General features: G+C 60.8%; 2 protein-coding genes across 3 annotated transcripts; both read left to right on the top strand.

Annotated features, from left to right (window-relative positions):
• The first annotated feature begins 2,576 nt into the window (after positions 1 to 2,576).
• Positions 2,577 to 9,690, top strand: TBX10 (T-box transcription factor 10). 2 transcript variants are annotated; one of them, XM_042237911.2, is made up of 8 exons: positions 2,577 to 2,861; positions 6,163 to 6,430; positions 6,515 to 6,616; positions 6,964 to 7,135; positions 8,056 to 8,211; positions 8,514 to 8,581; positions 8,774 to 8,868; positions 9,329 to 9,690. In XM_042237911.2, exons 1-8 carry the CDS (start codon positions 2,855 to 2,857, stop codon positions 9,607 to 9,609), a joined length of 1,149 nt encoding a protein of 382 aa, XP_042093845.1. In that variant the 5' UTR covers positions 2,577 to 2,854; the 3' UTR covers positions 9,610 to 9,690. The 2 variants fall into 2 exon arrangements, with proteins under 2 accessions (XP_042093845.1, XP_042093844.1); XM_042237910.2 differs by having other exon boundaries at positions 8,514 to 8,868.
• A 1,412-nt stretch (positions 9,691 to 11,102) lies between these two features.
• Positions 11,103 to 13,614, top strand: NUDT8 (nudix hydrolase 8). The gene is made up of 4 exons (XM_027959275.2): positions 11,103 to 11,389; positions 12,336 to 12,468; positions 13,010 to 13,087; positions 13,189 to 13,614. Exons 1-4 carry the CDS (start codon positions 11,196 to 11,198, stop codon positions 13,414 to 13,416), a joined length of 633 nt encoding a protein of 210 aa, XP_027815076.1. The 5' UTR covers positions 11,103 to 11,195; the 3' UTR covers positions 13,417 to 13,614.
• Positions 13,615 to 13,662: the final 48 nt, after the last annotated feature.

Below are 13,662 nucleotides of genomic sequence, written 5' to 3'. Positions count from 1 at the left end.
CCCCTCTCTGTGACCTTGGGATCCGGGGCAGGTCTGCCTCAGGGTGGTCTTAGACCTGCCGTGTGTTCTGGGGCCAGGGCTGACTGTCTCTGTGCCCACACTATTTTATCACAGCCCAGAGGGAAGATCCCATAGTGCGTGTGTGTGTGTGGAGGGGGACTTGGAGAAAGATTGCCCTGGGGCCAGCAGAGGGGCTTTCAGAGGAGGCCATGGTCCAGAGGAGGGCTTCAAGCCCTCTCTGTTCACAGGGCCACAGAGTCGATCTGGGAAGCAGAAGTGTGCGGCTGTGTATGTGCCCACGTGTGCAGGTGTCCAGGCGTGTGTCTGCCCAGGCGCTCTGTGTGTGAGCACACATGTTTCTGAGAGCCTCAGCACATTGGCCCTTCTTCCAGAAGGATACGTATGTGGTGGATGGCACAGCCCAGATGTGCGTTTCCAAGTGTGTAATGAGCCCAGTGCTCATGGGACTCAGGGGGCGTCAAGGCTGGGGTAGAGGTGCAGCTTGACAAGGCTCTCCCCACCTGGGACCACCTGTCCAGGTGCAGGGGTGCAGGGAGGAGGTACAGGAAGGGCAGGTAGGGTGGTGGAAGTCCCACCAGGGAGGCTGAGATGGTCAGCATCCAGGAGGGAGTGGGCCCAGTCCTGCCCCTCAGGTCCCCTCCATCCTAACCAGGCACTCTCTGCAGTGTCCACCGCAGGGCCACACTGGCTGGGGTGGGATGAACCTTGAGCACAGCCTCACACCGTCCAGGCCTCCCCCGCTCCCCGTGCCTGAGGAGCCCAGAGCTCCGTCCTCCCCAGCTCTCCCTCCCTGGGCCCTCTACACCCGCACCCAGCCCATCCATCTCCCCGCGGCCATGGCTGCCGCGCTGCCTCCTGCTATTGAGCAGCAAGATGAGAAGGTGTGAAGGATATGGGTGCACCCAGGACAGGCTGGCAAGCAAGATGGATGAGGGGGCAGGGGGCCAGGAGGTGCCTCGGGCGGGAAGAGCAGACTGGCTGGGGAAGAGGCTGTTGAAGAAGGGAGGCGTGCCTGTGTGTGTGTGTGTGTGGCGCGCATGTGAGAGACAGCAATGCGCTTCTGTGCACACGGGCGGTGGCAGGTCATTGAGTCTTGAGTCTGTGTGTGCCCATGGGTTGGCATGCCAGTGAGCTCACATGCATGTGGCAGGCTTCCCATCTCACAGACCAAAGGCAAGTGCAAGCGCATACACACACACACAAACACACACCAGAAGCCAGTAGACCCCTAGGTCCCTGGGAGTCCAGGCTGAGGGGGCGCCAACCTCATCACCTCTCCTATCTCCCCCTAGCCCCACCGTGGCTCCTGGGACAGGGTGGCATGGCTTCGCCTCACTAGGCGGCCCCTCATCCCTGGGAGACTCTGGGACACTCCTCAAAAAGGCAGAGGACTCGCCCCATCCTGCCCAGCAGCAGACCCCAGGGCTGGGTCTGTGCCAGGGTCGGCCCTCACTCTCCTGACGGGATTTCTCCCAGCCTGGCCCCAGGGACCTGGGGCGTGTGGTGGGGGGTGAGGCAGCAGTCCCCCTGAGCTGAGGGAGGAGAGTTTGCCCTCATTGAGTGGGTCCGAGAGGGGCCGGGGTGTCACGCTGTATCCCCAGAGCTAGACTGTGGAGGAGCTGTGGGGTCCAGTTGACTTTGGGAACCCCGATCGGGCACGCCAAGCCCAGCCCAGTGTGCTCTCGCCTGGTGCCCCGGCCCATGGCCCTAGAGTGGGCCAACCCAGGGTTAGTCCGATGACCTGTGCAGAGCCACATGGCAGCAAGCAGCGTGGGGAGACCCCCCCTTCCCTTTCTGACTGGCCACCTGTGTGTTCCCTGAATGCCCCATTCCAAATAGGCAGGGGCTGCTGGGGAAAGTGCCCGGTCAGGACTTGCCCCCGCAGCCTCTGACTTGGGCCAGCCTTCCCTGACCCTGTGGGGCCTGTGTAGGCACCATCAGCCAAGATGGGGACAGCTTACTGCATCCCCCAGGTGGGGCCAGCCCATCCCAGGCAGAAGCGATTACGCACTTAGTTCAGTTGGGGAAACCGAGGCACAGGGCCGTCAGGTCCTGCCAGTGTCACAGCTCATGGGCTGAGCGGTCAGGAGTACCTGGCCTCCCACCTCCCAGTCCAAGGGCTCTGCTTCTGCTCATACACGAGGCTGCTGCCCCCTTGCCTTTCCGGCCCAAGGTCCCTGGTGATTCCACGACAGCAGCCCCGGTCAGGGGTCTGGGTCCTGGGAAGAGGCAGCGCCTCTGCCATTCAGCCTTCCATGCTTCTACTGCAGCCCCTCGACCTCCCCGAGGCCCTGTCAGCCCTGGACCCTCCATTCAGCCGGGCCCAAACCCCTGCGGATCTCCCAGCCTGTCCTGGAGGTGGGCCCCCGCCCTGCGTGCATCTGGGCCCATTGATCAGGAATGGCTGGGGGGCGCCTAGCTAGGGAGGGGAGGAAGCCAGGAGCAGAGACCGGGAGGGGGAGAGGCGGCCTCACCACGTCAGAGCTTCCCCACCTGCCCTCCTCCCGCACAGCATCGCTCCTGGAACCAGACGAGCCCAGCCCAGGGCCTCGCACAGTCCAGTCTGAGGGTGGCTTGCAGAAGGGGCTCTGCACACCCCAGCGCTGAGGTCCCACCTGCAGAGACCAGTTGCCTGGCTTGGGGACAGAACCAAGACGTAGACGATCCAGGAGGGAAGGACAGTCCTGCCAGGAGGCTGGGGACCGAGGGAGGGCCTGAGCACTGAGCCGTGCTGCCGATGGACTGGGAGACCGGGAGAGGCTGACCACTGGGGCAGCAGGCAGGGACCCCAGCTGAACCACTGTCTCCAGGAATCGGAAGTCCAGGCTGTTCCATGGCAGGTAAGGGGCAGGCGGCCAAGGCAGTCCCACAAGTGAGTTCAAGCTCCGGGGTGGGTGGGGTGGGGCAGGGTCTAGGCTTAGGGACCAGGGAAACAGGACTGTACCCAGGGCCTGGGCAAGAGGATGGGGCAGGGGCACCCCAGGCTGAGGCCTCAGGCCCCACCAGGGCGGGGCCCACACAGCCATTCAAGTGCAAATGTGGGGGTGCTGATAGGCAGCAGGATAGAGCCATTTCTGGGGGTGAAAGCCTTATCAGGCCTGGGGGACCTTGGGCCTGGCCCCTCCTTTCTCTGGGCCTCACCCCTTGCATATCAAGGTGGACAAGGAGCTGCAACTTCCCCTCCAAATCCGACTCCATGTCAGTGGAAATTGGCACTCAAGAGGTGTTGGATTTCAGAGAAAGTGGGCAGAGGACAGGCCCCTCCCCAGAGTTACTGAGGGCGGCACAGGACAGCATGTGAACCAGGAGGGGCAGGGTCTAGGCTCAGAAAAGACTGGGGAGCCAGTAACCAGCCTGTGAAGCCCCCAGGCCCAGCAAAACCACGAGCCTCTCTCCCTTGGGACACATCACCAAAGACTCTGGGGCTGGCGTCGGTTATCTGGATGATATTCCTGCCCCAGCAGGACAGCTAAGTGACAGGCAACTGCCCAGCTGATGGCCTGGTCCAGGTGATGGGGGACATCGGTTCATCCACCCTTCATCTCTGGGGGATTTAGACCTGATATGTCCCGTCCCCTTTCTGTAAGACCCACCCATCCCCGGACTGCAGAGCTTCCAGGGACTTTAGTGAGGTGCCACTTCAGGGCTGCTGAGGATGGGACCACGGACCCTGGACCCCACACTCTCACCTGGTACCTACTCTGCACTGGCTCTGGCCAGGTGCTGCCTGCCTGTCAACTCATCACATGCTGTATCATCCCAGGAAACTCCCTCCACCCATGGACCTGTCCATCCATCCATCCAGCACCATAATTCTACCTCTACCCGGGGGATCACAGAGTTTTACCAGGTTCCCAACCCATGTGGGGCTGCTAGAAATGAACAGTCTGCTTTTCAGGATGCCTTTTCTAGTTTTAAAATGTTGTGTTAAAATATACACAACATGGGTCTTCCCTGATGGCTCAGACAGTAAAGAATCCGCCTGTAATGCAGGACACCCGGGTTTGATCCTTGAGTCGGGAAGATCCCCTGGAGAAGGGCATGGCAACCCAATCCAGTATTCTTGCCTGGAGAATTTCATGGACAGAGGAACCTGGCAGACAACAGTCCATGGAGTCTCAAAGAGTCAGACATGACTAGCGACTAACAGTTTCTTTTTCACTTTTTCATAATATAAAAACTATCATTTTAAGTATTTTAAAGTGTTCAGTGGCCTTAAGCACATTCATATTGGTGTGCAACCATCACTACCATCCATCTCCGGAACTTTCTGCATCTTGCAAACCTGAAACACTGTCCCCATTGAACATTAATTCATTCCCTCTCCCTGCCCCTGGCAACCGTCATCCACTTTCCGTTTATGAATTTCACTACTAGGCACCTCTTATGAGTGGAATCATATAGTCTTTGTCCTTTTGTGACTGGCTTGTTTTACTTAGCGTAACATCCTCAAGGTTCATCCATGCCATGGTCTGCCTCATAACACCCTTCCTTTTAAAGACTGAATAATATCTCATCGTCTGGATACACATGTTCTTCTTATCCATTCATCCAGCAGTGGACAGACACTAGGGTTGCATCCACATTTTAGCTGTTGTGAACAATGCTGCTCTGAATACCAGTGAACCCATATCTGTTCAGATACTTGCTCTTGATTCTTATGGGCATTCCAGTATTCTTGCCTGGAGAATTCCATGGATAGAGGAAGCTGACAGGCTGTAGTCCACAGGGTCACAGAGAGTCGGACATGGGCTTCCCAAGTGGCACAGTGGTAAAAAATCCGCCCGCCAATGCAGGAGACCCAAAGAGTCAGACATGACTGACTAACAATTCCACTTTTCATAGTAATTCTGTCTTTCATATTTTGAGGAACCGTCAGTGGTTTTCCACAGGGGCTACACCGTCTAACATTCCACCAGCAATGCACAAAGGTCCCAGTTTCTCTACATCTTCACCGACACGTGTAACACTTTTGGTTATTGGTTTTGTTACTTGCTTTGGTTTTTGGTAATAGCCATCCTCGTGGGTAAAAAGAATCTCATTGTAGTTAAAATAATTTTTTTTAAATAAGAAGGATGGAGCCGAGGCAAACTTTTGCCCAAGCCGTGTGCCAGGATTGCAGACCAAAAATGGGCTCTTTTATCTTTTTAAGATTTAGTTTTGGCTGCTCTGGGTCTCCATGGCTGCATGCAGGGGTCATTCTTTGTGGCGGTGCTTGGGCTTCTCATTGGGGTGGCTTCTCTTGAGGCGGAACACAGCCTCTAGGGTCCGTGGGCTTCAGGAGTTACGACACACAGGCTTAGTGGCTCTGCAGCATGTGAGATTTTCCCAGACCAGGGATCAAACCCGTATCCCCTGCATTGGCAGTTAGATTCTTAACTACTAGGCCACCAGGGAAGCCCCAAAGAGGGGCTCTTTAGAAAAAAGTGAGGAGGCCAGAGGGGAAAGATGTTAGAACTGGCTTGGAGAATCCCATGGACAGAGGAGCCTGGTGGGCAACAGTCCATGCGGTCACAAAGAGTCGGACACGACTGAGTGATTAACACAGCTTCAGGGTCAGAGATGGGTAAGAGTCATTCACAGTAATTTGGGGGTCTCCTTCAGCTCAGTATTCCTTAAGCAGCACGAGGAAGCCAGGTCTGCACAGAACTGAGAAAGACCCCATCCCCACCCCACCCCACCCCCCCACAACCTCACCTGTACCATCATCCATAACAAGGTCCTTTCTGAAGGGCCTACTGTGTGTCAGGCCCTGTGTGTGTCTTCACGAATCCTCACGTCAGCCCAATAAGACAGATTTAAGAATTCCTTGGGACAGATGTGGAAACCGAGGTTCCAGGAGGTGAAATAATTTGCTCAAGGTCACATGGCCTCCTGATGGCTCAAAGATTCCCTGGGAAGCCAGACAGGTCCTGTCTCTGGCCTCCAGGAGCTTTAAGTGAACATTTACCTCATGAAGTGATGCTGAGTTAGGGATCCTATGGGAACACAGACCTGGCAATCAGGGAGGGCTTCCTGGAAGAAGAGGCATCAAGCCCTGGAAGAAGAAGGGCTTCCTGAAAGATGAATGCTGGCTGGGTGGAGTGGGGGTGGGTGAGGAGAACAGAGGCCAAAGGCCCATATTGTGTCCTCTCTCCCCAGCCTTCCTCTCTGCTAGCCTTGGGGTATTTGCCCCCTCAGAGACCTACACACTGCCCATGACCAGCTCCAGCTGGGAGCCCCAGCCAGACTCCATGTTACCATCAGGCCCTTCCACTGGTTCCACAGGGGCCCCAGCGGTGGCTGAGCCCACAGTGCAGGGCCCCAAGAACCCACATGTGTCCAGTGTGACAGTTCAGCTGGAGATGAAGGCTCTGTGGGAAGAGTTCAACCAGCTGGGCACAGAGATGATCGTCACCAAGGCGGGCAGGTATGAGCACAGGGGGTGAGGGGGTGGCGGGAGGGGTGGAGAGGCTGGAACCATGCTGGGGCCGCTGAGCACCCCCTCTCGCAGGAGGATGTTCCCCACCTTCCAGGTGAAGATACTGGGCATGGACTCGCTGGCTGACTACGCCCTGCTCATGGATTTCGTGCCTTTGGACGACAAGAGATACAGGTCCGGGGCTGGCTAGGGCTCGCAGCTCAGACCTCAGGCACTGAGATGGGGAAGCAGAAGCCCACCCGCTCCCTGGGTGAATAGAGGCCAGTCGGAGCAGTGTCAGGGGGTCTATCCCTGCCAGGCGGGGACGGACGGGGCTAGCCCAGGGTGGCTGGTGCGACCGTGGGGACCCCAGGCCGGACAGCCTTCTGGAGCCTCTGGTTCCTCATGTGCGGATGGGCCAGCACGTGGGCAGTAGGGGAGATGGTGACCCCCGTCATTCTCGGCTCCAGGTGGGGGCAGCAGATGAGGTAGGCGCCCTGGGGTGCAGTCAGGGCGCCCTCGCCACCTCGCTCCGTCCCCAGGTATGCCTTCCACAGCTCTGCCTGGCTGGTGGCAGGCAAGGCGGACCCGGCCACGCCTGGCCGTGTGCACTTCCACCCCGACTCGCCAGCCAAGGGCGCGCAGTGGATGCGTCAGATCGTGTCCTTCGACAAGCTCAAGCTGACCAACAACCTGCTGGATGAAAACGGCCACGTGAGGCCCGGGCCACCGTGGGGAGGGGCTGGGCCAGGACAGGGGACACTGGGGCCTGGGTGTGATGAAGCCGGGGCTAGAACCGGCTTCGGCTTTGATGCCCAATTCCCCCTGGCCAGGGGGTCGGACAGCAGAGGGAACTGCCCAGACCCACCACAGATGCAAGAACATAGCACTTTATCCAAGGCAAAGATCAGGCTGACGTCAGGAGAAAAAGGAGACAGGGAAGGGGTCTGAGACAGAGGCAGGAACTGAGGCTATTAGAAGTCTGATGGAGTGGAGGAGGAAGCCTGTATATATAGAAGAGGGAGCTGTGGCAGGCAGAGGGCCCAGCGAGTGCACAGGCCCTGAGGCAGGAGGATACTAGGGAGCCAAGGGGACCTGTGAGGTGGCCCCCATGTGGCTGGAGTGGAGCTGGAGTGGAGCGAGGAGGGGCAGCGGGAGGGGAAGAGATACTACGGGCGGCCTGCGCTGATCTGCAGGACCAGTTGGCTGCGGAGAGGATTCGGATCTTTACTCTGTGTGGGGCGGGAGCCATGGATGGGGGGTGGTGGTTCTGAGCTGCAGCTCATTAGGGCGGCCGTGTGGAAAACGGGCAGAGGCACCAAGTGGAGACAGGGAGCGCAGCTGGGAGGCAGCTGCAGAAATCCAGGAGAAAGATGGTCGTGGCTGGGCTGCTTGGAGGCCACGGGGTAGGAGGGGTGGTCAGATCCCAGACCATCCTTTCACTCCTGTGGGAGTGAAAGAGGCCAAGCCACCCAGATGCTCAGACACAAAGGGGCCTTTGACTCAGAACCGCAGACTTGCAACCTCACATGGGGCACCACCAGTTATGAGACAGGGTCAGGGGTGGGGGGCCCTGGAGGAAGGGCGTCAGCCTCAACGAGGGCTGGCTGCCATCCTCCCCACCTGCCCCATAGATCATCCTCAACTCCATGCACCGCTACCAGCCGCGCTTCCACGTGATCTTCGTGGATCCACGCAAAGACAGCGAGCGCTACGCCCAGGAGAACTTCAAGTCCTTCATTTTCGCAGAGACCCAGTTCACGGCTGTGACAGCGTATCAGAACCACCGGGTACGTCAGGCCACCGTTCCTGACCTGACTCCGCTAGCCCATCACGTGGGAGAAACTGAAGTACCAGGTTCTTAGGCCCGACAGGCACACAGAGCCCTGCTCGTCTGTCCTTCCAGGGCTCCATGGGCATCAGCCCACAGTCATTCCTCTGCCTTCACGCCCACTGGCTCTGTGGTTCCTGGACTGAGAGGCCCAGGGCCTCCAGATTGTGGGGATCCAGGGAGGAGAGGGTGACTAGCCCCGGGCCCCACAGCCTCTCCCCAGCTCAAGGCTGACCTCTAACTACACTCTCTCCTCTGCAGATCACCCAGCTGAAAATTGCCAGCAACCCTTTTGCCAAGGGCTTTCGGGAGAGTGACCCAGACTCCTGGTACCTTCTGGCCCCATCCCCTCACCCCATTTCTATCCCTAGGCATCTCTTAAGGTCTCAGCTCCTGACCCTTCTCTCAGGGTCACAGCCACTGGCTTGTCTTGGGGTCCCACTGCCTGACTCAGACCATGACCCTTGGCCTGGGCTCCCCACCATGACCCCTGCCCCCATTCCTGCTTGCCCCACCTCCAGGCCTATATCTCCACGGCCCCTGCTCAGCGTCCCGACCCGGAGTCGCAGCAGCCTCGGCCCCCACCTGCTGAAAGGCTCTACTGAGCGGGAGAAAGGTCAGCCCCCAGGCCCACAGACACCGTGGGACTGGAGCCCACTGAGCAGGCAGGAGGGGAGGGGACAAGGCCACAGGCCCCCCAGGAAGGAGCTGTAGACTGCTCAGCAAGCTCACCAGGCATCTGTGTGGACAGAGAGGGGGAGCAGAAATGTCTGAGACAATTTTGGACCCAGGGCAGGGAGAACAGTTGGGCAGGGACAAAGTGCGGAGAGCAGGGGTGGTGGGGGGTGAGGGTAGAGGTCAGGTAGACTTCCTGGAGGAGGCAGTTCCTGGGCTGGGCCTTGGAGGACTGAGAAGGAGGGAGGAGGAGGGGAAGAAATTCCAGGCAGAGGCAAGAGCAAGCACAAAGGCTAAGTGCTGGGCAACTTGAGAAAGGAGAGCAGCCGGGTCTCAGAGCAGCGTGCTGAAGGTGTGAGGGGAGGCCTGGGGTCCACTGAGACCATGCCCTCCCCCCTCAGACCCCAACAAAGCCTTCACCTCCAGAATTCCCGCCAGGCTCCACCATCAGCTGCTGGCGCCTCCTGAGGCACTGCTGGCCCCAGCCACCTACCCGCCTCTCGCCTACCAGGGCCTGTACACTGGAGCCTCAAGCCCCATCCGACCAAGGGCCCGACCAACACCATACCCCCTCCCCAATATCCAGGCTGACAGGGACCAGGGGGGCCTGCCCCTTCCAGCGGGGCTGGGGCTCCTCTCCCCCACTGCAATGTGCCTGGGGCCTGGCCAGGACCCACAGTGATGGTGGGGGCCCTGCGGACAGAGTCCTCTCACCCTGGAGCCCACTCTCTTTGGCCTTACCTCTGCAGAGAGACCCCCCCACCCACCCACTTGACCAGGAGAGCAGGGCAGGTGGAAGCCCAGAGAAGAAAGCGACCTGCCCAGAGTTACCAGGCTGCAGTGGTGCCAGGCTTGGAACTGGACCCCCTATCTCCAAGCTGCCCCTCTGCCTTGGGGGTGACTCCTCCAAACCCTGCTTTACCTCTTTCTTCCCTCCAACATTAAACCATTTGGAATGGGCGGTCAGAGCACTTCTGTCCTCGGAGTTCAGAGTGGAGGGCCTCAGGAAAGCCCACACCCCAGAGTCTGGGCTGCAGACATCACAAAGCTCTGCTCCGTGCTGCTGGCGTCCCAGGGAGCAGAGTCATGGTAAAGCTGGCAACACAAGCTGAGTGGCAGGGCTGTGAGGGAGGTTGTATTCCTGCCCTCTGCCTCGCCCACCCAGATGAGGACCAAAACTGCAGCTCAGGGAGGCACTGCTCAAAGTCGAAGCAAAGCATGGGACACCTGCCATTCATTTCACGTTTAGGTGCTGTGTGCAAAACCAGGGTGTCTGGTCCTTGGTGGGGGGGCCACAGTCTGGCAGAGGGGTGCAGCACGCCACAGGCAGTGACCACAGGGGTCATGGTGGGGGTGATGCTAGGAGTTTGAGAATTCAATCAAAATTCCAGGCAGGAGAGCTTCTAGAGAAAGTGACCAGCACCTGTAAGAGTAGAAGTTGCAGAGGAGATGGGAGAGGAGGAGGCCAGCTCCTGGAGGTGGGAAAAGCAGGGGAAAGGTCTGGGGCTGGAGTGGGTTCCCTGGAGCGAGAGGGCGCAGCTCATGCCACCCAGCAGAGCCAGGAGATAGGGCCCGGACGGCGGGCAGGGCTGGGCACTCCTTCCCGCGGCCCCAGGCATCTCTACTCGTTAAACGCCGACTCCAAACATCCTGCAGCACTTGAGGGCGCAGAGAAATGCGGGGCCTCAACAATCAGACACCCCGAATTCCAAACCCCGCGGTCAGTACGGCCGACCCCGGTCGCTGGCCAGACACCAGTCCAGTTGCACTAGGCAGGAGACACTCTTCATACCCGTCGGGCCAGACCCGCCCCTTCCCGCCCCGCCCCAGACCCGCCCCTTCCCGCCCCGCCCCAGACCCGCCCCTTCCCGCCCCGCCCCAGACCCGCCCCAGACCCGCCCCAGACCCGCCCCTTCCCGCCCCGCCCCAGACCCGCCCCTTCCCGCCCCGCCCCAGACCCGCCCCAGACCCTCCCCTACCGCAAGCCCAGGCCTGCCCCTGCCGGAAGCCCAGGCTATCGAGCCCCGCCCCTTCCCGCCCCGCCCCACAATTCTCAGAGCGGCCCCTCCCCTGCCTGGGTCCGCCCCTTGGTCGGGCCCCGCCCTCGTAGGCGTGGCCTGTGCCGCCTCCGCGCCCCTCCAAGGCGGTCAAACTCCTCCCACGGCCCGCCCCTCCAAGTTCCGGAGAGACCTCCCCGAGTGTGCTGGCTCGAGCCTCTTCCCTCTCGCCGCCCGGTGCCCTTGGTGTCCCCGTCGCGCTGGACCGGACATGCTGCCCGACTGCCTGTCGGCGGAGGGCGAACAGCGCTGCCGGCGGTTGCTGGCGGGAGCCACGGCTCGGCTGCGCGCGCGGCCTGCGGCGGCCGCGGTCCTCGTGCCGCTGTGCTCGGTGCGCGGGGTCCCGGCGCTACTCTACACGCTGCGGTCCAGCCGCCTGGCCGGGAAGCACAAGGGTGACGTCAGGTAGACCTGCCGGGACCTCCTCTCGCTTCTAGGAGGGCGCTGCTAAACTCCGGAGACCGCCGGGTCGTGGGCAAAGCACTTAGCCTCCCCGAGCCTTGGTTTCCGCCTCTGCAGAATGGGTCTAAGTAGAGCCCTTGGGCCAGCCGGCTGCGGAGGGAGGAGCCTGGCGCCGCGGGTACTTCTGCCCCGGCGCCGCCGCGCTGACTCTCGAAGCGCGGGCGCGGGACGTAAGGTAGCTCAGCTGATAAAGACTCCGCCTGCAATGCAGGAGACCTCGGTTCGATTCCTGGGTCAGGAAGATCCCCTGGAGAAGGGATAGGCTACCCACTCCAGTATTCTTGGGCTACCCTGGTGGCTCAGACGGTAAAGAATCCGCCTGCAATGCAGGAGACCTGGGGTTCGATTCCAGGGTGGGGAAGAGTCCCCTGGAGGAGGGCATGGCAACCCACTCGTCTTCTTGCCTGGAGAATCCCCATGCACAGAGGAGCCTGACGGGCTACAGTCCACGGGGTCACAAAGAGCTGGATACGACTGAGCGACCAAGCACACACACTAAAAAGGCAGAACTTCGCCCTTTCCCTGCAACTGCAGGATGATTTCCCTCCGGGAGCCAAGGGGGAGCGTGGGGCGGGGCTATCTGGCTTCCCGCCCAGGCCGTGACCCCCCCTCCCCCCGGGGGAAACTGGGGACACCCTAGGGTCGCTGTCAGCACCTCTGGGGCGACCCACGATAAGCCCAGTTAGCGTGTCTGAGCCCCGGGGCTTCTCCCCCTTACTCCTGTTGTTCAGGGAGGTAAACCGAGCCTGCAGAGGCCATGGGGCTTATCCAGCCCTCTCTGCAAACTAGGGGCAGAGACTTTGTTTTAGGCGAGTCCCTGCCGCAGCGGCCACCCCCAGCACTTCATGGCCCCAGTGGCCCAAGAAGCAGGCTCCCTCTGCCTGTTCAGTTTCCCAGGTGGCAAGTGTGACCCCACTGATCGGGACGTGGTGCACACGGCCCTGAGGGAGACGCAGGAGGAGCTGGGCCTGGCTGTGCCCGAGGAGCAGGTGTGGGGAGTTCTGCGGCCCGTGCACGACCGGGTAAGCCCTTCAGGCCCTCACCCCGCTCGGCCTCTCTGCTCGCCCCGGGCTAGGAGCAGGGCGCTCAGGGACCAGGAGGGTGGCCGTGGGGACTGTGGCAGTCACCGAGGGCGGTGGGGTCCCAGACAACCTGCCCAGCCGTTGTGTTCCAACCTCCCACACCTGTCGGGAAGGGGCCAGGGGTATTTGATTCCCCTTTCACGGGATCCTGAGGCTCAGTTCTGGGATGGAGGTGGCTCCAGGTGAACCAGCTCCACTCAGCTTGGTGGACAGAGGTTGGGGAGGGCGTTGCAGGCTAGGCAGGGGTGATTTGAGGGTGGTAAAAGTAAGGGAGAGCAACGGTGCAGAGGCCCGAGTGGGTCTAGTGTGTTGAGGGGGCCTGAGCCAGTCAGCATGGCTGGAGCAAGTCCACGAGCAGGGCCGGGTGGACCCGGCCTGCAGGCTGTAGGCCCCAGAGGCCTCCCCTCAGTTTCCCCTGGCCCAAAGCTCCGCCAAGCCCAGCCCAGCCCTGCCCTGACGGCCTGCTCCCCTCCCGCCACAGGAAAAGGCCACGGTGGTACCGGTGCTGGCTGGAGTGGGCCCACTGGATCCCCAGAGCCTCAGGCCCAACCCCGAGGAGGTGAGTGGGGGCATCTGGGGAGGGGGAGGGCGGGTTGTCCCGATGGGGGAGGCTGCAGTGGCCAGCGCTCCGTCTGCCCTCTCGCTGCCCCCTGCCCACAGGTGGATGAAGTGTTCGCCCTGCCCCTGGCCCATCTGCTGCAGGAGCAGAACCAAGGTTACACCCACTTCTGCCGTGGTGGCCACTTCCAGTACACGCTGCCCGTATTCCTACATGGGCCGCACCGAGTCTGGGGCCTCACAGCCATCATCACTGAGTTCACCCTGAAGCTGCTGGCCCCTGGCGTCTACCAGCCCCGCCTGGCTGGCCCGGAGCTGCCCCGGGGCTGAAGGCCTGGCCCCGAGCGGGCCCTGCTTTGGCCAGGCCAGGCCGGCTCCTCTCCAGGACTGAATAAAGAGCGTTTCCAAACACCGTGGCAAGTGCATCTTCTGCACTGGAGCCCTGACCTTGGGGCAGAGTCCATGGGACAGCTGGCCTGCTGGCTGGGACACCTTGGGATAATCACGCTGTCACTTGCTATGAGCGCATACTGTGTCTGGCGTCTTTTCTCTCATTTCACATTTCACATTCACCAC

Source organism: Ovis aries, chromosome 21 (genome assembly GCF_016772045.2).
Source record: "Ovis aries strain OAR_USU_Benz2616 breed Rambouillet chromosome 21, ARS-UI_Ramb_v3.0, whole genome shotgun sequence".
Lineage (NCBI taxonomy): Eukaryota > Metazoa > Chordata > Mammalia > Artiodactyla > Bovidae > Ovis > Ovis aries.
The sequence above is the reverse complement of the archived record's forward strand: the minus strand, read 5'-3'. Positions and strand labels throughout refer to the sequence as shown.